The sequence below is a fragment of the Aptenodytes patagonicus genome, chromosome 1 (genome assembly GCF_965638725.1).
Source record: "Aptenodytes patagonicus chromosome 1, bAptPat1.pri.cur, whole genome shotgun sequence".
NCBI classification, from domain to species: Eukaryota; Metazoa; Chordata; class Aves; order Sphenisciformes; family Spheniscidae; genus Aptenodytes; species Aptenodytes patagonicus.
In genome coordinates, this window is record NC_134949.1 from 195,472,388 (window position 1) to 195,494,013 (window position 21,626).

Here is a 21,626-nt window from a genome sequence, read left to right on the forward strand (position 1 = left end):
ATGTCCATATAATTAATCTATACAGGTTTTAATAGATTTTACTTTAAGACTAGCAAATTAACCATTGTTTTATTTAAAATTCTGTAAAGTGCTCATTCAGTTAATGATAACAAAATTCCATTGTAGCAAGACAAACTAGCTGGAGCCTACTCTGCGAGGACATCACAGGACAGCTTAGCTTTCATTTGCAAAGAGAAAAGAAATGCGTAGGTTTCTTCACAGCCCATGTTATAATACCAGAAATTGCTTTTTTTTTCCCTTTAAGAAATATATCCTTTAGAATATTAAAAAAATAAGTTTAATAAAGCCTGTGCTTAAAACAGCCAAAGTACTGTATGAAAAAAAATTGCACATTTGATACCATTTCAACCCTGCTTTTCACCCACAGGATAATATGAGGCATGTGTGATGTTATTGGAGGGTCTCTTGAACAGGGCTGATTTTCCTAAGCTATCAGAGCTTCTCACAGCCAGGTGAAATTTTCAGCGTATACGCGGTGGTTGTCATGGCAGCTGCCGACCGTCACACACTGCTAACCTTTTCATTCACTGGGCTGATACTTCCCTTGGAGGTGCCATCCAAATGATGTATTCCTATCGTGACCATCGAATAATCCTTAGCCATCATTTTTGCCTCTTTTTTCAAACTCTTCATTTGTGCTAGCTGGAGCTGGCTGGAATTATACGCAAGTGCTGGGATAGTGTTCACTAAAATCAGCTGGAAAGGTTTCTTCTCCTCCTTGTAGCGACACTGAATGTAACGAGAGAAAGCTGAGCGGTAGGTTTTATTGAACAACGTATATACGAGTGGGTTGACAGCCGAAGAAAGGTAGCCAATCCAAACAAATACGTTAAGTAGTCCTTCAATGACTTCTTGATTGCATGACTCCTTGCAAATTACGACCATCACATTGGTGATGAAAAATGGGCACCACATCACAACAAACAGAAAGAAGACAATGCCAAGAACCTTGGAAGCCTTCTGCTCGTTGCTGATGGATTGCATGGTTCTCCTCCCAGAAGTCCCCACGTCTCTGTTCAAAGAGCGCTGAAAGAGTTTCTCTGAGGACAGGGAACTCTGAGGGAGGAAGCTAAATGAAGCAAACTTGGTCTTTGGGCCAATGTCATTCACGCATAGCATAGCTTCCTTCTGCAGTGACTTGATAGTTAAAAAGTAGGTGACCACCATGATGGTTAGAGGGATGAAGAATGCCACAAAAGAGCCTACTAGGACAAAATTGTCATCCACAAGTAAGCAGCTGCCTTTCTTAAACACTTTGGAGTCATCTTGTAGTCCAAAGACAGGTATAGGCATGGAGATACCTGAAGGTGGATTAGAGATAGAAGAGGTTAAACACAATAATAAACAACACCATTTCCAATCTCCAAGAAAAAATAAACAAAACAGTCTCAGCTATATACAGATATTTCTCAAAGAATTAATGGTTATAGGACACAAATGAACACTAACAGATAGAGCCACAATTGATAGACATCCTAAAGCAAACTGAATTTATACAGGGGAAAGAAAAATATTGCGTCTCATGTTTCAGCAGCAGCACGATGCTAACCCTGTTGTGACATTTTACTGGGGCCACACTAAGAAAGGATGCTGTGTGAAACATTGGTCTTGCAAGAAGTTGAGTTTCGTGAACTAAGCTGTGGTCTGCCAGGCTCTGGCATTTGTGCTGCCACCACCTTTACAGGCTCCCAGCAAAGAAGGGCAGGGGAAGAGCAGCACTGGCGTTACATAGGATTTTGCAGTTGCTCTAATCTGAATTTCCCCTCTCCTTCAAAAAACCTCAGCTACAGGTAGAGCACATTTGCTTCCATCCAACTGTCCCATGACACCTGGTAGCACCAAAAGCATAACTCCTTATGTTCTTGGATCTTGGGTCCCCTGTAGTGATCTCCAGACTTGCTCCTTGGTTCCTGCCACCTTGGCAGAGGCTTTTATCAACTATGATCAAGATGATATCGTGTCTTTCTTTTCTGGGGTGGATCAAGAGTGGTCTTGGGCTGTTTTTTGTAAGAGGATTAAAAGTGTTCTGGGTTCTGGTTTCTGACTAGGTTGTGAAATACTGATTTTAGGAGGAAAGATAAATTTTTGTTGTAGGTCTGAGAGTAGTCTTTCATTGGGTCTTTTTCCTTTCTCCCTGTAATCTCCATACAGTCAACACAGTCTAAATGCTAAAAAAACTTTCCATAGCAACAGCTGGAGGAACAATAGGGACAAATTAAGCACCAAGAGACACCAATATGAGACAGCCTGACAGGACTGCGAAGGTCCCTTTACAGTACTGCCAACAACTACAGGCTGCCCTCTCAAAGAACAACCCTGAAGGCAATGGCAGCCGTGCAAACCTTGTCTTCCCTTGGAGCATGTGCTACGTCCTTGCCCTGTCATGAACGGCAAGGCCAGGTGATGAAGTCCATTCTCCTAGGACTGCTCCATCTGATTCAAGCCCACTCAGCCATTTCCTCAGGGACTTCTGCAAATGCTGCTAGTGTCTGAGCAAAATCAAACAGCTGCTGTTTCTTTGGTCGTTGATTTTGGTTTTTTTTCAGTATTTGTCTCCTCCCCTCCCTGCAAATGGATGCTGTCTCTCCAAGAGAGGCAATGTTCAGACAGCAAAAGGGATGATGTGCTGTGAAGACAGCAAAAGTGGAGTTGTGAAGCAGGGAGTGATAATGCAGCCCTGTTTGCATAAAAGCAGCTAGGAGTTTGACTCCTGTGGAAAGTTAGCATACTCTGGGAGCTTCAGTCCCCTTTGCATCTTTGAACAGAAATCCCAGACACTGTATTTGGCTTCTGAGGAAAAATAAAATTAATTAGAGGAGAATTTCTTATGATGTGAGGATGATGCTGTGCCCTACCTTGGCCGCCGTGTGCCCAAGAATGTCCTTACTCGTTCACAGATGAGTCCTGAAACTCATTCTCTCAACATCAGCAGTTCAATGGTACCTCCCTCTACCTCCCTTCTTTTCCCTTCTTCCCCCTCTGGTGCTTAGACTGGGAGCCCTTTAAAAGCACAGGCTGTCTCTTCATTTCACACATTTCCAGTGCCCAGCATAACAGCTCCAGTCCTAGAGGGAGGCTGTGGAGTCCAGGCACAGTACAAAACAATAATAACAACAGTGATAATAATATTAGAGTATTATTTTCTTCAAACGTTCCATTCTTTTGGTGCTTCTGGAGCTTCTGCAAAGCTCTTTTATTTTTGTAAAACACCACTGTTCTTTATTTTTCTAACAGCACTGTAGCTTATTTTATCTGCACAGCTTTGAACTGAGTCATGGCAACGCCTTGGGCCAATTTACAAAAGTGCTGTTCTTATCTGCCCAGGGCAGAAGCTGGTGGAGAGCCTGCGGTATTGCCCTTTCTGTTTCTGCTGCACAAGCCCTAAATGCTTGAACTTGGGCTATGAGAAGCCAGTGGGTGAGGTGCAAACTCATGCAGTGTGTGGCAGCTCCCGGGTCGAGCTGATGGAAATCTCCAGTGACTCCAGAAAAGCTGCTGCCTAAAAAGATCCAAGTCAGTCTGACTGACGGCATGGAGGGAGAGGTCACCTGCAGGAGCCACATTGCCCAGCCACGGCTGAGTAATCTGGGGTGCCGAACACCTCCAGGGAAATGGGGAATGCTTTGAAATTCCTTTTCTTTTTTGGATGAGTTGAAGGGATACTGAAGGCACCCAGCGCTGCAGCATTAAACTTCAGCTGCATGAAGACACAGCACTAGTCAGAGCAAAACCACAAGTTTCCCGTCCGGTTCTGCCCTGTACTGATAACAGCAGGGCTGTTTTTTCATTTCATTCAAAGACCTAGTGTGAGCTGCAGAGATAAAATAAACAATGGTATTGACAGAGTAAAAAGATGCCTTTCATTACTACAGACCTCATGGTTCAGCTGCATCAGGAGGCATGTGAGGAGAGGCAGCAGCAGTAGAAAGGGGAAAATGTTAGTGTAATTGCAAGCTTTTTCAAGTAAAAGGCCAAAGTCAGTTACAACTCCTCATCCGAAATACAAGGGCAGCAGTTCCCCACCTGCTTTGTTTTGTTGTTAGTAGCTTCTGGAGACTGGCGTCTAAATCCAGATTCCTGGCTTTAAAAAATGGAAATGAGCTTCAGCTTGTAGCTGGAGTTTCCACATTTCCTTGTCATTCCTTTAACAAGTGCAAAAGTGCTGTTCACAGCAGAGCTGTAGCAGGCACTGCTAGTCATGTAAGTTTTTCTGAATGACCATTCAAGGCATCTTTCCCCTACAGCCACAGGTAACTGGCCTGTATATCGTTTGAAAATACCAGAGGTACCACGGTTTGGTAGCAGAGAACATTGACAGCTGTAACCAGCTTTTTGTGTACACCCCAGTTCAGCTGATGCAGGGGATCCCACAAATGATATTGTGGCATTCCTGCATGGATTATTCCATGCAGGAATGGAATAATAAATTATTTTTATTATCTTATTTATTTATTTAATTAATTATTATTTTATATATAATATTAAATTAATTATCAATATAATAAATATTAATTTAATATAAAATAATATTAAATTAAATTAATAATAAATATATAATATTTATTTATTTATTTATTTATTTAATTATTTATATTTTATTATTATTAATAAATAATAAAACTAACTTCCAGCCCAATTCTCTCTTTTCATCTCTCTACAGGGACTAAACTTATTGCTTCCCTCCCCAAAGGAACAGAGTTTGTCCCTCTTCAACAGGTAGCTTCTGGCTTCTGTAGCATGAGGATAGCAAATCCCAGTGAGGACACAGGGACCAAATTCAAAGGCAATGTTTAAACCGTAAATAAAGGAGCTTCCATGTGCAACCCACGTTCACTGTTTTGATGGGATTTTTAAGAACATCACACATGGCCAAGAATGTCACCCACATGTCACTCGGGTTTGGTCAAGATCAAGCTTGTCCTGTAGACACATAACAAAAAGTCCTGGTCTAAGCTGTATTAGCATTATTGCAGCTGACTGAATTCATTCTTTAAAGATTGAAGCTGACCGATCTATTTCTCCTTGATGATTCAGATGTATAATTTCTTGCTGGTTTTATTATCCTTGCCTTCCAGGTCCCTGCTCTTGGTGACTGTGGATGTTTAAGAAGACACAGGCTGTGCCTGTGTATTCAAACGTCAAGAGAAGAAAATCAGCTTCACAAGAAAGAATCATACAGAGCTACCAGTTAGGGACGAGCAGGTATTTGGGAAGTGGACCATGTGCAAACAGTAGATCTGGAGGAAGCAACCTGGCAGGGCTGTAACGGAACAGTTATTCCACACCCTGCCCATTCTATGTCCCTGGCTCCCACTAGCTCAAGGTCAGTCTGGAAAAAGTCTTGATATCCCAAGTGCTTTTTTATGGTTTATCTTACTGTGCTTCCAAATCAAACTAAGGTGAGGCACGAGGGAGCACTCAGCACAGAATGGGAGCATCCATGCAAGCACTGGAGGTACATTAGCCACTGCGTTTCCAGTTGACATTCCCACTTATATCAGAACATTTTCCCTTGCGGACAAACCCTAAGTATTACGTTCCTCTGGTAGAAAGTCATGTATTTATATAGCTTGATTTATACACAGGTGGCTGTTTCAAACTCTATGGACTTTAATAAACTGCAAAACAGAATCCAAACAATAAAGATGAGTAATAAATCCTGCGTTAAACCTCAAGCATTTGGGCAGAACTTCAGAATGACAAAAGGCTCCTGAAAACGCCAAAGGTTAAGAAGTAAAGCAATAGCATCCTTCTTGTTGTTCTCTCAAAAAGCCTGGTAAAACTGACAAATTGCTGGCTTGCAAATCTTCAGAGGTATACAGCAGCCATAAAACCACTTTAACTGGATGGGTAAACTGGGTTTGCAGCTGCCTTGAGCTGCTGAGACTATCAGTGAATCAAAGCCAGAATTTACAATATGCCCTGCAGGGTGGCACACTTGGGCTACTTAGGATGAAGTGAAGGAGGGGGTAGTGAACTGATAAAGTCAAGGTTCCTTCTGTGAAGTCTCCTTCAAGCAGAAACTGTCAGTCACATGCTTTCACCTCACATATATTAATTTCAATCAATTTGAATACAAATGAGCATTACTATGTGCCTTAATAAATGTCCAAGGGATAGGAAATACCTTTTAGAAATGTCATTACAGTTTCTCAACAAAATTCAGCACCTTTATTCACCTTCACATGAAAAAATAAAAAGCCTCCCCAGCTCAAGTTTTAAGAGTCGCATTGATTCAGATACACTCAGGTTATGGGCCAGATCACGGGCCACTGCACAGAGATGGGCTGTGACACTGGGGACCTCTGAAGGGATTGCTGCTTGGAGAAGGCCAGTCTCTCCTTAAAGCAGCTCAGTTTGGCAATATTGTCTGATTTCTTTAGAAAAGCCCATGCCTGGTATCTGATGCCTTTCTGTACTTGGAAAATGTCCTCCTTTGGCACATGTACACAGTCAAACAACAAACAGCCATCCGTGTGTACTCACATGCTACCTCCCAAGGCATACAACGCATACCCTCAGTTTCATGTTGTATAAAAATTGCCTTGGTGCAACACAGCCATTCTTTTCAATATTTTGGACTGAAATAACCACACAAAATAATACTTATTCCTTTGGGCTACCGTGGTGCCCTGTGTAGATGTTTGCTTCCTCTAGGAACACAAACCACAGTGAGCCACTTGTGGGGGGGGGACTGTGGACCATGTCCTCCTCTGAGTATCAAGGATGCAAACATGTCTGGGGCTTACATCAGGAGACGGAGTTTAGCAACAGCTACTTATGCACTTTCACTTAAACATCCGCTGAAGAGCCGCTCAGTCTCGCTCCGTGTCTCTGCTTGGCATGTGGCACTCACCGTTACGGGAGTCATCTTTTCCCCAGACCTGCAAACACTTAGCTGATTTCTGCATGCACCTGAAAATGTTATTTCCCAACTGATGCATTTCCAGTCATGACAAATCTTTCACGTTATAATTTTGTGGCTACCGGAATAGTGCCAGCCACATTGCCAATAGCAAGGCTGTGCAGTTTGCTGATGGGTGGCAGTGCAGAAGCAGAAATTTCCACCTGGGGAGAGGGGATGTTGAAAAGCTCTGGGTGGTTTGGGAATCCCCATCTGAGGCTGCATCTAGTTAGCATGAATGTTAAAAAACTTCTGCCTTTCCTAGTCAGCGTGGCAGTGTCCCCAAAGTCCTAGGCTAGAATTTCTCCTCACATGTGAGACAAGCATGGACATCTTCCCTAGCAGCAGGTGCATGTGTTGGTGGGGGCAGGAGTGGGTGAGGAGCTTTCTCTCACAAATCCCCACCTAATATTTGCTTTCAGATGGATTTCCTCGAGAGCTAAGTGAGTCACAGTGCTGGTGAAGCATCGTCTCCTTTCTGCATATCAGAGGCGCCATCCTCACAGGACTGAAGCCAGAGCAGGTCCAGGCATTTTTGTTATCGCTGTCTACAGGCCAAATTTATTTTTTTATTCGAGGGCACACACAGAGCTGGTTTTCTGCATCTTTCCCTTGGAAGACCTTATTTGGTCACACATGTTCTATTTAATACAACTGAAAGGAAAACTACTTTATATTTAACTTCACATAGGGGGTGCCAGGTAATACTTGGATTATTCTATAGATTTTGAAATGGCTTTGTTCTTGGCAGCTCAGAAAATCTCTAAGGAAACATATTATTTAGCTTAGTAGGAGATATATTCAATTCTTTTTATGTGAGAAAATGATTGTAAATGATCATTTATAATAATATAACGCTGTAAATAATCTATTTCGCTTTAGAAAAACAAAATCAGAAAAGTCTCAGTGTCTTCCTGATATGTTTCTCATTTATGTCCTCAGTCCTGAGGTGTATTTCTTACAAGAACAGAGATGTGTGTCTCCAAATTAATTTGTAGGACTGTGATAATAAATTAAATAGAAACAGAATTAGAGGAGCATTACAGGGAAGACAGAGCATGTAATGAAGGACAGCTGCCCCTTGTTGACCCAACTGATTAGAAACCCAGGGCTCCAGGGTGGGCTGAGTTATGAGAGGAAACCGCTGATGGAGTCGCTTGTTGCTTTGGTATAATTCTGTACCCTTACAAAATTTGCATGCAGCCCTGTTTCCTAGAGGCAGCAAGAATCCAACAGCAGGAAGCAGTTTCTTTGCTCTTGGCCTTAAGTGCTCTTCCTGCCTATACACACCTCAAATCCCCTTTCTTAGCTGTATTGCAGGACTTGTTTACAGCAGTTCTGTGTCCTTCGTGTCTGGTCGTTCTTGTTTCCTTGTTGGATTTTCCAATCCTTCTGGGTATCTGAGGAAGGCACAACCTTTTGCGTAGCAATTTTCAGTGGAGCCTCTCCACCAATACAGGCTTTGCTTTTCAACTAGTGACATTATCTTTAGTTTGAGCAGAAGCTTGTGCCAAGGTGCTTATTGGCTTCTCACAGCTATCTCAAATCACGAGAAGTTGTTACCCTCTGTGTAATATGATAACCCAGTCAGTAAAGGGACTAACAGAGGCATATAGAAGTCTACACTTATCAAATAGCTAGAAAGAAAGAAAGAAAGATTTATAAATGTCCTGAAGAAATTTACTTTGAAAAAGGTTTTAGGGACTGGGGATTTCAGATTATGCCATTCATGTATGCAACAAGGAGCAATGGTGAACAGACCCCAGTGGTTTCAACTGAACAAGCTGAAATAGAGAATCTTGCTATTGCAACCAAACCCTCGTTAGTTTAGCGCCAGCACAGGTCTGTCTGCACGGGCTGCCTTCACCTTCTGCCAACCGCAGTGTGCAGAAGGGAGGCCTCCAAGGGGTAAGAAATTGCTGAAGAAAGCTGTGCTGCCTGGTCTGGTCTTTCATAAGCAGGGAGGCAGTCATATTTCCCAAAGCTAATCTTGGTATCTATTTGACTATGACTTTTTTTTAGTTATTTCCTGATGTGCTTGTAGTTATTCCCAGGTGCTGAATACCTCCTTGGCCCTTGACTGCAGGTTGCCTCATTTTAACTGAAGCTCTGCAGTGCTTCTGTCTTTGTAGAGTAAAAGTATTTCTGCTTGGAGCTAGCGCACTGGTGACCGGTGACAGATACTTCCACAGGTCTCTCATGGATTCGATGAACCTCCCTTTTACTGTGCTTGGCTAGATCTCAGAGTCTGATTCTGAATATTTTAGTGACGTGAAGCCTGGAGAAAGATGTCAAAAGACCCCTGCAAAAATCTAGGGGTAGGGGGAGGTTTCTAATGTAACAATAAAAGGCTTTTAAGACCTCCCGCCCTGTAATTTAATTGCATTATTATTTACAATACCAATTTATTTGCAGTCCGATCTTTGATGAGATTGAGACTTATCACTTTCCCCGAGGCTGGAAAGAGTAGAGAGTACAGCGGTGTCTGGCTAAGCGTGGACAGGAGGCTGAGGGAGCGGCTTGCCTGGAGGATGCTGGCTGAGCAGAGCTGAAGTCCAAGGTAGCCAGGCCGCAGCTACAATCCTGCTGTCAGCTGGGAGTCGGGAGGGAGCTGGGCTGGGGACGTAGGCTGATGACAGCTGTGTAACCACTTCATCCGTGGTGATTGGCAGTGACTGACCTTATGATAAAGAGCTGAATATTTAGTTTGAAAAATTGCAAGAGGTGCCACAGGTCTCCAGCCTAGCTCTGCGCAGAGGGATGAGGTGCTACTCATTCTTATTTAAAGCTCCTGTATGGACAAACCTGCTACTTCTGTGGCTCAGCAAAATGCAGCAGAGCAGGTCAAACACCCTTTTTCCTTTCTGTGTACTCAGTTAATGTTGTTTAAATTGCATTGGTGTTTTTAAGTTCCCTGTAGCAATGGTTTAATTTCTACTAAAAAGAAGTTACAAATTTACAGTTGTCACTGGCCTAGGTAAGTATGTTAATTTGAAAAGGAAAAGAGCCTCTAAGTGGGATCAACTCCAGCCACTTGTGATATCCCTCCTGTTTAGCACAGGACCTTTTTGTATTCCATGTCAGATGGCTTCACAGTGTTCACTGTTCAGGCCCCTAGGAGAACAGATTTGGGAATAACTGCTTTGAGAAAGAAAGAAATACCATATGTTTGTAACGGGATCTTCCCAGATCACACGTTATCAGTCTGCCTTTTTAGCTATGAAGCTCCTGAAGGCTCCTCAGGGCTAATTTATTATATGCTATACATGCTGCGTACACAGTAATGCTTAAAAAAATATATATATAGTAGGAATAAGCTAGGAATTATGGAAAGATCTTAGATATTCTACTATCATAAGCAACTAATGTGATGGCTCCTGGAGCAGTCTAAGTGACAAGATCCTCTGCTATCCCAGTTCTTGTACTTCTGGGCTTTTAATTATTACTTGGTATGATTTGTTGAATGCTGATAATTTACTTAAATCTGCCTTAATCCTCCACTGTACTGAATAGAGGTTTCTGTTGGTATGTCTCTGAGATTTCTCCAGCAGTGCTGCTTGACCTTGTCGTGTAGTTTAAAAGGAGACTGAGTGTAACTATCAGATAAGGTGTTTATTTATTATTATTATTTTAGCAACAATTTTGCACTGAGTCTGAAGGGCACAGACAACCAAAACTGTAATTCTCGATTTTCTAGACCTCAGACCAGGTCCCACTTTAATCCAGATCTTTGTCTTGTCTCTCCATGCCTCCTTTTGTGGTTGCTTGCAGAGGCTGCTGATTAAGCAAATGGTCAGCTTCTTACTAGTTATACAGGGAGACTGCACCAATGGCTGGACAGTTATTAGGGTAGATGTCCGGATGCGATGGATAATTTGGAAGGAAAAACGGGATGAGAAGCAGCTTAGAGACGTGCACTGGTCTGAACATCATGATTCAGGATCCTGTGCTTTATGCTTCACTGCCCACGCAGTGGATAATGCCCTTCACCCTGACTGAACTGCTCTTTTGTTAAATCAGTCAGTGCCCTGGTCACATTTAGAAGATGGCAGGGTTGAGGAAGACATGAAAAAGTGATCATATCTGCCCATATTTCCCATCTACAGGTGTCTTTGTAGGTGCTATAGCATAATCCCTAGGCTTATCTTTCTGCTAAATGTCACAAACCACCTTGAAAATGAAAAATAAATACATTGAACTGTCCTTGCAACAAGAAATGGCTGCTCTGAATGCTGGAGGGACCTCCTCATGTCCTGCAGTGGTATGCAAGGTAGGGCTGGTTTTACCCTGGGAACATTCAACCTAAAACTTTTGGGCGCTTTTACACTTGTAAGGAGAAAGTTACGCTGCTCACTCAGTGCACCTGAGACCTATAACCACACAGTATTTATCTCGGGATACCCATGGTTCTGCTCAGTCTATGATCCTAGCAATAGCGATCAATTTGACATTTCAAAACTCAGATCAAATACAAAATCATAACGAGGGTTATGTTCTGCCAAAAGCAAACAAGTCTTCCCAGTGGGTGTGATTTACTTGCAACATAAATGCAGGGCTGAATACCGTGAAATACACAGCTCCAATTTCGATCAGCCAGAAAAGACAGCCTTTATCACGATGCCTCAGCCTGCTTTCAGGACGTCATAGGAGTTTGACAGGCTGTTTTCCATCAATGACTCTGGAGGACATCATAGAAAAAATCAGCTGACAGGTATTTCTAAATTTCGTATAGGTAATTAGGAATATGTTGTCTCAGCTCTGACAAACCCCCTGACTTTCATTAGCTGGGCTTCTGCTTAGGAATGGTGCCAATGGCACAGGCCAGGAAATGCATGGGGAAAGTTAATTGCAGCCTGAGTGTGTGATAGTTTGCAATGTTTCTGCTAATTGGGGTAAATGCAAGGATTTAATTTTAAAGCAGAATTCTGTGATACATTTATCTTTCTTAACATTATAAAATGCAAAAATCTGGCTTAAATAAAATTTAACCCTTTAAAATACATAAAAGAAGCTGTGAAATTGCTCCGTATAATTTTAAAATAAATGAAAATTTCTTTGCTTTTGACATTTTCTTTTATGCAATACAGTGCTACTTTAACAGCACTATTTTTAATTTAGAAGGCGATTAAATGCAATTATGGTGTACAGATGACAGAGTTTATAAATCCCAACATGATTCCTTGTGTGCTTCTTTTCTGCTAATTTATATTGCATGTGGCTTCTGCTATGCAGAAATCCCAGTTCCTCTGATTAGAGATGCTCAAGTCATTTATCGGTCAATATAGGGTCCCCTTTTGAGCATATACTGTTGTAGAGACCTACTGGAAAAAGACCAGAGCAGGCCTGCGAACGTGTCCTTTCTGCATTTTGCAACACCTCACATAGCACTTTCTGCAGAAAAGGGTATCCTGCGGTAGGACCTAGGCTCATCCTTCCCCCTCTGGATGGGGAATCCATTCTGGAGTCTTGTGTGTATTGCACGCTGTGCTGGGTACACAACTGGCTAAAAAATACAGCCTTTCAGAGAAGGAGGAATAACTTATAATAGGCACTGTACTGTTACTGCCTTTTTTCTTAAAACATTCCATTTACTCTGACGTATCCTACAAAAAGAGACTGGCTGATTATAGTTCATATTGCCAACCACGAACAGTTACTTATTCATTCAAAGAAACCTGATAATAGGAGCAGCCTGGTCCAATCGAACTTAATGCTTTTTTGCCGGTAGCTTCAAGGGGAAGAAGAACATGGTCCTTACGGTCTTCAAAGCAAAGACAAGTTTAAAAAAAAAAAAAAAAGACAATGAAGAAATTCTGTCATCAGTACCTTGACTACCCAGGTTCTTTCCACATCGCTCCGCTATTAAAAATACAGATCTATCATTTAAAACTTGCCCTTAAAAATAAAACCAAAGCAGAAAGAAAAGCCACACATTAATGTGGCGACCACTCCTCATTCCTTTCTTCACCCATAAAGCAGAATGTTCCTTGCAAAAGAGGTGCTCACAGAATGGGTGTGTGCCTTTTTCATAGGCAAAACCCTGAATCTCCTCCTGATAATCAGGTAATTACACAAAGAAAATGGCAAATGTATACATAATAATTATTCTTCATTTGACAATACATATGTACTGGTACAATGTATTCTTCCCCATCCAGATGTATGCCAGGTTGCTCAGTGTCTCTGGTTTGGAAATGTGGCCCTACGGATTTTTATGTTGTTTCTTTATCTCTGTGTTTCCAAATCTGGAGAATTTAGAAAGCAGTTCAATCATTACCTTTCCTTTGAGCATTTTTTCATAAAGAAAAGTATAAGGTTAGTAACACCTCCTTGTCAGATAATGAAAAAAACATATACAAGTTCAAAATGCAAGCTTTTTTAACCTTCTCAGTTAGGAGAGGGAGATATGTGTGGTAAGCTGTTGGTCTGGTGGATGAGATGTGTTCACTCTTCTGGGAAGAACAAAACAAGCAAAGGATTCTGTTACATCAGAAATATGGGACTAATTTTCATCAATGAGGAAAGTAAATATGATATTTCTGTCTCTTTCTCAGAACCATCTTAAGAAATGCCTCATAACCAGAATACATGTGCTAGCCAACTCGGAAATGTGCATCACAGCATTGAATGTTAACTTCCCTCGGACAACCTATGCATGAAGTGCTCGTTTACTCATTAGTTGTCACTGCTGGTGGAGTCATTAGAATGGCAATGAACTTTCTACTGGCATAATTGTTGCTGACTACTCGGCCTCATACATTGTGTTTCTATAAAATAATACAATGAAGATCCTATTTCTGTGAGATGGTGATGAAGCTTTAATACTTTGTTTATGAAATTTTGGGCCATGGGCCTTCATTAGAGTTAATACAAATTTCTCTATGTGGTGTGTCACAATTTTTGACAAACATCTTTATGGCATTTTATTTTTATGGTGGCATCTACATTCACAAACAGAAAAGGTCCCAGGGGATTGCCCAAACACAAAACCTACAATGTTTGCCCTTGAGGTCCTCCAGCTGGAAAGAGCAAACAGTATGTTCACTCCCTGGGAGATGATTTCATGAGTATGATAAAAAAAAAAAAGAAATGTTAATTAAGGAAATGATTATAAATACTGCTAAGAATGCAAAGCCAAGTTTTCAAAAGAAGGAATGGAAGCGAAGTGAATGACTACATGGTGAAGAGAATAGTGTAGCAGATATTTCAAGTTTAGCTCCAGCACTTCCAAATTTAGGTGCTCAACTTTATATTGTCGGAGTACAGTGTTGAGTGTAATTATTTGCAATTTTATGTATTTTGGCAGTGTATTCCATGTTATAACAAGTGGTCTTTTCCTATGCCAAGCCATCCCTAAATTAGACTTGAATGAACTGGCAAATTAGAAGTATGTCATCTGGAAGAAATGGAGGATGTGGTGGATCCGGAACAGGGATTCCCAACCTGCAGCCCCTTGGCTATTGGAGCCTTTTGAAAACAGTAAAGGAACTTTCAAATGAAAGCTGTCTTTGGCAGAAGGAGGGGTGAGCTGAAGGAAGCCAAAGCTGTCAACAAGCCGCAATCCAGAGACACTGGTAGTTGAACTCTCCCAATCCCAGCTGCTTCCCTGGCCCTTCGTGCTCTGTAGGACAGCAAGAAGTCACGCAGAGAAATTGCAGGCTGCCTGGGAAGGAGGTGGAAGCCTCTATGTCAGCATAAAGCTTCATGCTGCCAAATTATCAGAGGGCTCAGTTGCACTGGGCTTGTTTCGTACACTTGGAGGTAACTTCTTGCACCCTGCACTTTGGAGAATGTTCTCTATTTTTGAAGCCTCGAAAGCAATGGCAAAATTTTAAGAGAAAATGCGTGAGGAAATCCCTGATGGCATCAGACCCCAAGCTCTTTCCACCTCCTTTGCCATGAAACTGCTCTGGTCTGAGGGTGCTGTCACCACAGGAATGGAAGAGTGGCACTCCCATGCCTAGTTTTGAGCCTCTGGGTTTTGCCAGTGCAGGAGTCTAGGGAGTCATTCAGGGCACCTATTTTAGGCTGCAACTCTGAACTGTTCCGTGAGGAAACTTCTCTCATTTACGGTGTACACAGAGTATCTAATGCCTCCTAAATAGAATGCATAAATACCCTACCCTACGCACCGAGAAAGGCAGAAAGATCTGCCCATAAGAAACATCTCTAAGCGAATTACCCTAATAAGAAGTTGGGAACAACTGACTTACATAAAACTGGGAAAACTTTTTTTCATTTGAGATCATATTTTCTTTTCAGATCCTAAGATAATGATGGATAATCGATATGGGAAATAAACACATCTTTAAAACAAACTTGACCCCAGTAGTCCTATCACTGATACATATTCTTTCAGCGACAGTGCTGCTCAGTTCTCCTGCATTTCCTGTTGTCATTGTTGATTTCTATTGCATAATTACTACATTACAGCACTTCTTAGACTATGGCAAGCAAAATATTGCAGGCAGAGAATACAGTTTTAGACTGCAATATACATGTCAAATCCTCTCAAAGGCTAGAAATCTGCAATTACATGCTGAAATATTGCCTCACTTACCAACTGATATGGTCCAAACAGCAATTATTTTTGCAAAAGCCTTAGTTCTTGAGTTAAACCGGCTGTGATGGATGGGGTTTCGAATGGCAATATAGCGATCCAGTGAGATGGCACAGAGGTGCATGATGGAGGCAGTGGAGAAAAGCACGTCCAAGTAGATCCAAATGGCACAGAGCTTTGTAGGTAGAGGCCATGTGTATCCTGCACAGGAGAAAGTTGACACCAGCTAAGACTGTGACATACCCACATCTTTTGTTGTGACACATATGTCTTAGTGCATGTATCCTTCTAGTAGAAGCTGGTAGCAAGTGATGGCTTCAACAGAAGCTTCCTGACACTGTTTTAAGAAACCTTTTTTATTTGCTTGCAACCTTCTAACTCTGTAGCTTTTGGGATTAACTCTGCTTCTTTCCCAGGCTACAAGCAGCGTATGTTTTTTTCTGTTTAATTCTATTTGCATAATGCTAATGTTTGATGTTATAATTAACCATTTCTGGCAGCAAATCTATGGAAAGAGAAGCAATTTTGTCATTGTAAACCTGCAAGTTCTCAGTCTTGGTTTAGGACTTTTTATCCACGTAATTACTGCATTATTAACACCTGCTGATATGCAAAGCCGCCTAAATTCTGAAACTGAAACTTTAGATTTAGTGGCAGCTGAAGAAAGAAATGTATTTTGTTGCATACCAGTGATATTTATCTCACCTTTCTTTAGGTACCTACCACATACTTAAATAAGGATATTCCCTGTATCAATGAATATTGATAGGCTCCTCCAGAGAGAGCAATCCAAAGCAAATGCATTAGTGTTTACCAATATCCAACCTACATCTTCTTTGCTGCAAATTAAGCCTTCCCTTTTTCCTTGTTCTTTCCACTAGCCGTGAAGAATAATTGATTGCTGTCCTTTCTGGAAGCTATTGGAAGATGGCTATCATGTCTTGCCTAGTTTTTTCTTTTTCTCTTCCAGACTAAGCAAAGCCAATTCCTTTATCTTTTGCTTACAGATGATGCTTTTAAAATTTTTGTGCTTCTTGTTTTTCTGCCTTGGAATCTATTTATTTAATTTATCCACATCTTGCTTATCGCTCAGTGACCAAAACAGGACCCGGTACTCTTGCAAAGGCCTTCTGACTACTAAGTGAAATACAAAATTGCTTCACGGGTCTTGCAGGGAACGTCCTTACTTACACAACCCGGAATGATGAGTGCCTTCTGTATAAAAATATCATACTAGTGACACATGCTTAGCTTATGATCCATTTTGACAGCCAGATCTTGTTCAGCATTCCTGAAGCCTGGACAAATTTCCCCAGCAGTAGCTGGTTTGCTATCTTTTTCCTAAGTGGATATCTTTGCATTTATCCTCACTGAATGTTATTTGTTCTTTTCAGACTTTCTCTTCAGGGGTCCAGATGATTGTTGATGATTCTGATCCTGTCCCTCTGAGTGCTTGTAACCTCTCCCAGTTTGGTGCTTTTGGAAAGCTGTGTAAGCTCACAATCTATACACTGTCCAAGTTGTTAGGAGCAGACCCAGGCTAAGCAGAGCCCTGCAGGACCCCTATTCAAAGGCCCTTCTAGTCCTGCAGGGAACCACTAATAACTCTCCTTGGAGCAAGTTCTGCAGTTAGCCATGTCCTTATCTTGTGGTGACTTAATTTAGAGCATATTACCCGAGCTGCCCATGACAGTGCAGCATGGGGCAATGCCAAAGCTGGTATTGTGAGAACACACTAGTGTCTCTCTCCTTTGGAGATACAGTACAAGATTTGCAACAGCAGGAACAGAGGGAGGGGCAAGGGAGCTAGCTCTGTGCCTAATTAAATTTAGTCTCGGTGAGCACTGAGGAGACCTATGTCTTCATGCTCTTGGACTGCTGTAATATGAGCTGACCCTGACAAGCCGTACAGCATTTATGGATATGTTTTATCTTGTTTTCTGGTCTTCCAATGGGGAATCTGGTCTCCAGAGTGTGTTACGTGAGGGCTGGCTTTCAGGGGCATGTCTTCCCAGCAGCATCTCTCTGTCAGGCCAGGACAGTTTACACAGGGAAAAGCGATAAAGTATTTTTACACTTGACAACATGCATCTGTTCTCTTGCTTCAGTGGCCTTTGGGAACGCATTTGTCATATCCTTCTAGACCTCTTGTCCTTGCTCTAAACCTGGATGGGGCAGGGATAAAACAGCATCCATCAGATAAACTACCTTGGAGACTACAGGGCCAAGAAAGGGGAAAGTACATGACAGGAGCCAACTGTGGATGCAGTAAGAGTTAGGAAGGGTGTAGATAACATCCTCCAGGCAGGCCTTGGGACAGTTTATGTGGGACATGGCACAGGGCACCTTTGCCTTGTGCCGTGTTCTGGCCATTGTCCAGTTCACCCCTTGACATATCCAAGGGGAAACCAAACCAAACCAAACCAAAACATGGTTGCAATTTAAAGATTGGGTAGGCAGGGAAAGTTTTACAAGGTCCAGGATTTCATGTGGCCCATGAGAGCTCATGAGGTCCAGGAGCTCGTATGAGGGAGTCCCATCCAAGGGACAGGCAAGTGATGCTTGTGCATCTATAGATTTTCAGGTTGAGAGGCTGAGGAGGGCAGGTAGACCCTAGGATGAGATAAGATTTTCTTCCTGATGTAGCCAGATAGTAGCATCCAGGAGAGGAGAAATGTTTTCTCACAAGGCCTTTCAGGTGAGGAGGCAAACAAGCCAAGGTGGCCAGGATGGCTGGGCTGCTGCTTGTTGGTAACAGGAGGCACGGGAAAACTGGTTTGAGTGAAAGGCTAAGGAAAGAGGAGAGGAGAGTCCATAGGCATAGGCAGTTGCTAAGGAGGCCCTGTGCACCATCCTGCCTTGTCAGAAGCACATCAGCTGATGCCATGTCTGGGGTCAGCACTGGGCTGGACAGGAGCCCTCTGAAATGCCTGGTCCTTCCACTGCAGCAGGGAGTTATGCAGCATCTGCCAATAATCCCGACAGCTGCTCCATGCTGTTACTGTCGCCCCATGGCATGAGACGAATCTCCGAGGCAGGAGCAACAGGCATCCAGCACCCTATGTGTTTTTGGGTAGGAACCAGTGCTGTTGTTCAACTCTGTGAGTTTTCTGCTCTGTGGGCACGTCCACCTTGGCAGGACCTGCTGGGTGTCTTTTTTTTCCAGCAGAGGCTGGTGCTGCTGGGTGGATGGAGAAGCCTGCCTGGCCCAAAGGGTGCAGGCTGGGGCAGGCACGTGGCTGGTGTGGCCGGGCATCTGAATGGGAATTGCCCATAGTATCCGTAAAGCTCTCAAGAAGGAAATCATCTCTTTTTTGAGCAAAACAGTCACAATCCCACTTCAAGGGGCTGCAAGGCAGGTGATGGAGCACTCTTGTTCCACAGCCTTGGAGGTATCCCGGCAGAGTGAGGCGGGTGCAAAGGCCTCCAGTTTCGGCTCAGGACTGTCAACATAGGTGATGTGGCTGATGCAGGCTGCATCCTGCCTTTCTCTGGGCAGCCGAGGCCAAGCAAATGCTACTGCCTAAGGGGAGGTTTCCCTCTGCAGCATCACTCGCTGTCCTGGAGGCTGATGGTGCACCATGCTGAGACGGCTCTTCTGGTACCTGCGTGCACCACCAGATGATTTTTCACCCCACGTTACCCTGCAAAGGCCTCCCCTTCTTGACCTTGCAAGGGAAAAAGCAGGGAGAGAGGAGGCAAAGCCAGCACACTCCCTCCCCTATGGCTTTAGGTGCCCTGCTGCTCCTCCGCGCCGGTGATTGCAAAGGAGGGCGATGCTGCCTTCCCCCCATGACGAGGGTTTCGGCTTCGCTGCGTGCAGGAAATCCCATGTCCCCACCTCCAAATCACTTCCGAGCTGCGGATTTCAGGCAGCTCTTTCCTCGGCAGTGGAGCCCGGCCAGCAGGAGTCCCTGTTGCATGTCTCAGGGAATCACACAGGATTTAAAAGGGTTTTACTAATCTCACGCATCGGACAATTTCTGCTCCTGCGGTTATCTTTCATGTTGTTTCTCCCACCAAAGGTAATTGCACCACTAATACAATAAATCACAGTGTTACACCATCACTGATGCCAAATACAGTTTGCAAATGCTACTGAGGGCAATCTGTGTAGAAATACTGAAACTGGGAAATAAACTTCCAGTTTTCTGGATGAAATCTCTCTTAAGTCACAGGCTTATGCTTGGACCTTTAGTCCCAAAATAGTGAAGCAATAGAAATCTTTGCGAACAACCTCACTTTCCTCGTGACGTTGTCTGGCTTCTCCTTGAACTGTAGCAATTCAGTTGTGGCACTGGAAAACGCATTTCTCGAAGTTTAGAGATTGTAACAGCCTGACAATATTGGTACTGAACACATAGGCTGCTGCTTTTTCCTACGTGAGCTGTGCTGCAAGTGATTTTGGTGAAAATGAGAAGAAAGATCTGCTATTAATCACCTACAAGGGTATGAACTGTGAGTCATTATTCACTTAATTCTTAAATAACTTATCTTAAGAAATCATAGCTTTGCATTTGTAAATGTTACTAAAAATTAGGCAGAATTAATTCCCATCCATTTTTTAACTCCCACAATATTTATTCCAGCATTTGCTGCTAAGTAGATGTCTAAGCAGGGTATTGGTGTTAAGAGAATTATTTACGTTTGTATTATTTCATTAAAAAAAGTGAAGTGGTTGCCTACTTTGAATCTAAAGGTAGTCATTAGTGCTTCTGTGCATATTTGCAGAGCAAAGTAACTGGCAAGAGCCTACATTCTCATTAGGAATATTGAAATTTATGAGCCAGGGAAAAAAACCTGAAAGAATAGAGAGAACAAAGCATCTTCATATATATACACTTTGAGACAATTTCCTCCAGCAACTGAGTAATAAACTAGTGTTCTGGACTGTGTTTAAAATGCCTGTAATTAGAAATATAAGGCAGGAAAAGATTCAAATACTTCACCTATTCTTACATCCATTAATCAATTACATATATTTCAACTTGTATGGAGTGATTACAATTTTTTGTGGTAAGAGAATGAAATAATAATAACAACAACAACATGTGCATGCAATGTTTAAGGCTCCTCAATACATGCAGTAGGTTAGATAGCTAATACTCACCGTACAGTATGGTTAACATTGACACAGGCATGACAAGGAAACCCAGCAGCATATCAGCTATTGCAAGTGACATTAGAAAATAGTTAGTGGCATTCTGTAGTTTTTTCTCCAGTGATACAGCCATGATGACAAGAATATTTCCAGCAATGGTTAAAACAATCACTATCACTGTCAGCAAAGCTGGCCAGTTTTTCTGTGAAAGCTGAAACAGGGAAGAGTAGCACGGTAGACTCATGTTACTTTCACATGAAAGATTGGTTAGGTTTTCAGAATCCACAGTCAAGTTAAAGAGATGTGATATATTAATCTCTCCAGCTCCGTAAACATTTCTGTAGAGTCTTCTCTCATGATTTATTTGTATCAAGGAGTTTGCAGTTGGGTTCATCGAGCTCTCCTCATCACAAAGTATATCCATTGCTAAGTCTGAAACTGGTGAGATAAATAGTGAAAAATAGGGAATTATCACCCTTTGTCACCATCAGGCTTTATATTCCTCAGCTGTCCATGCCAGAAGTTGAGGGAGCACAATCTTTTGTCGACTGTATTTTTGCCACTAGCGTGATGTAGAAAAACATACCAGAATTACTCTGAATGCTGAAATGTTTTGTTTTCAGTTCCATAGGAAGTCCAGTGTAGGCATACATTGAAAATCCAGCTGAAAAGCAAAACCAAACTGTAGGATAGCAAATGTGGACTTGAGGCTTCAGAGAGGAAAACATTGGAGAAATAAAAAAGAAAAAACTTTTGCAACCACTAGGACTCCCCTCTGGAGCTACATCTTATTGCTATTGGTAACTGTAATCACACAATTTTAAACACAGCAGTATTAAAATAGCTTGCCATACAAAACAGCAGAGCTCTCGCTTCCCTATTAAGAAAGTTGATTAAAGATTCCATTCAGCATCTTTCTCTTGAAATAATTAGATATGCTCTTATTTATAGTTCATCTTCCATAATATGGCTGATAGTCTCTGACTTCTGTTGTATTTCAGTATCATTTTCAGCCTCATATCAGAAATTACACATTCTGC

General features: G+C 42.3%; 1 protein-coding gene across 1 annotated transcript; it reads right to left on the bottom strand.

Moving 5' to 3' along the window:
- Positions 1–31: 31 nt before the first annotated feature.
- HTR2A (5-hydroxytryptamine receptor 2A) lies at positions 32–21,274 on the bottom strand. Its single transcript, XM_076363792.1, has 3 exons — positions 20,596–21,274; positions 15,486–15,686; positions 32–1,322 (listed from the first exon to the last, which is right to left on the bottom strand). The coding sequence occupies exons 1-3, from the start codon at positions 21,008–21,010 to the stop codon at positions 523–525; spliced, it is 1,416 nt and encodes a 471-aa protein (XP_076219907.1). The 5' UTR covers positions 21,011–21,274; the 3' UTR covers positions 32–522.
- Between the last annotated feature and the right edge of the window lie 352 nt (positions 21,275–21,626).

Excerpts from the sequence above, each read along its gene's own strand:
- HTR2A (XM_076363792.1), bottom strand. The coding sequence starts at position 21,010 with ATGGATATACTTTGTGATGAGGAGAGCTCGATGAACCCAACTGCAAAC. Across the intron at positions 15,687-20,595 it reads AATGTTAACCATACTGTACG|GATACACATGGCCTCTACCT; the intron begins GTGAGTATTAGC and ends TCTCCTGTGCAG. Across the intron at positions 1,323-15,485 it reads TGTTTGGACCATATCAGTTG|GTATCTCCATGCCTATACCT; the intron begins GTAAGTGAGGCA and ends ATCCACCTTCAG.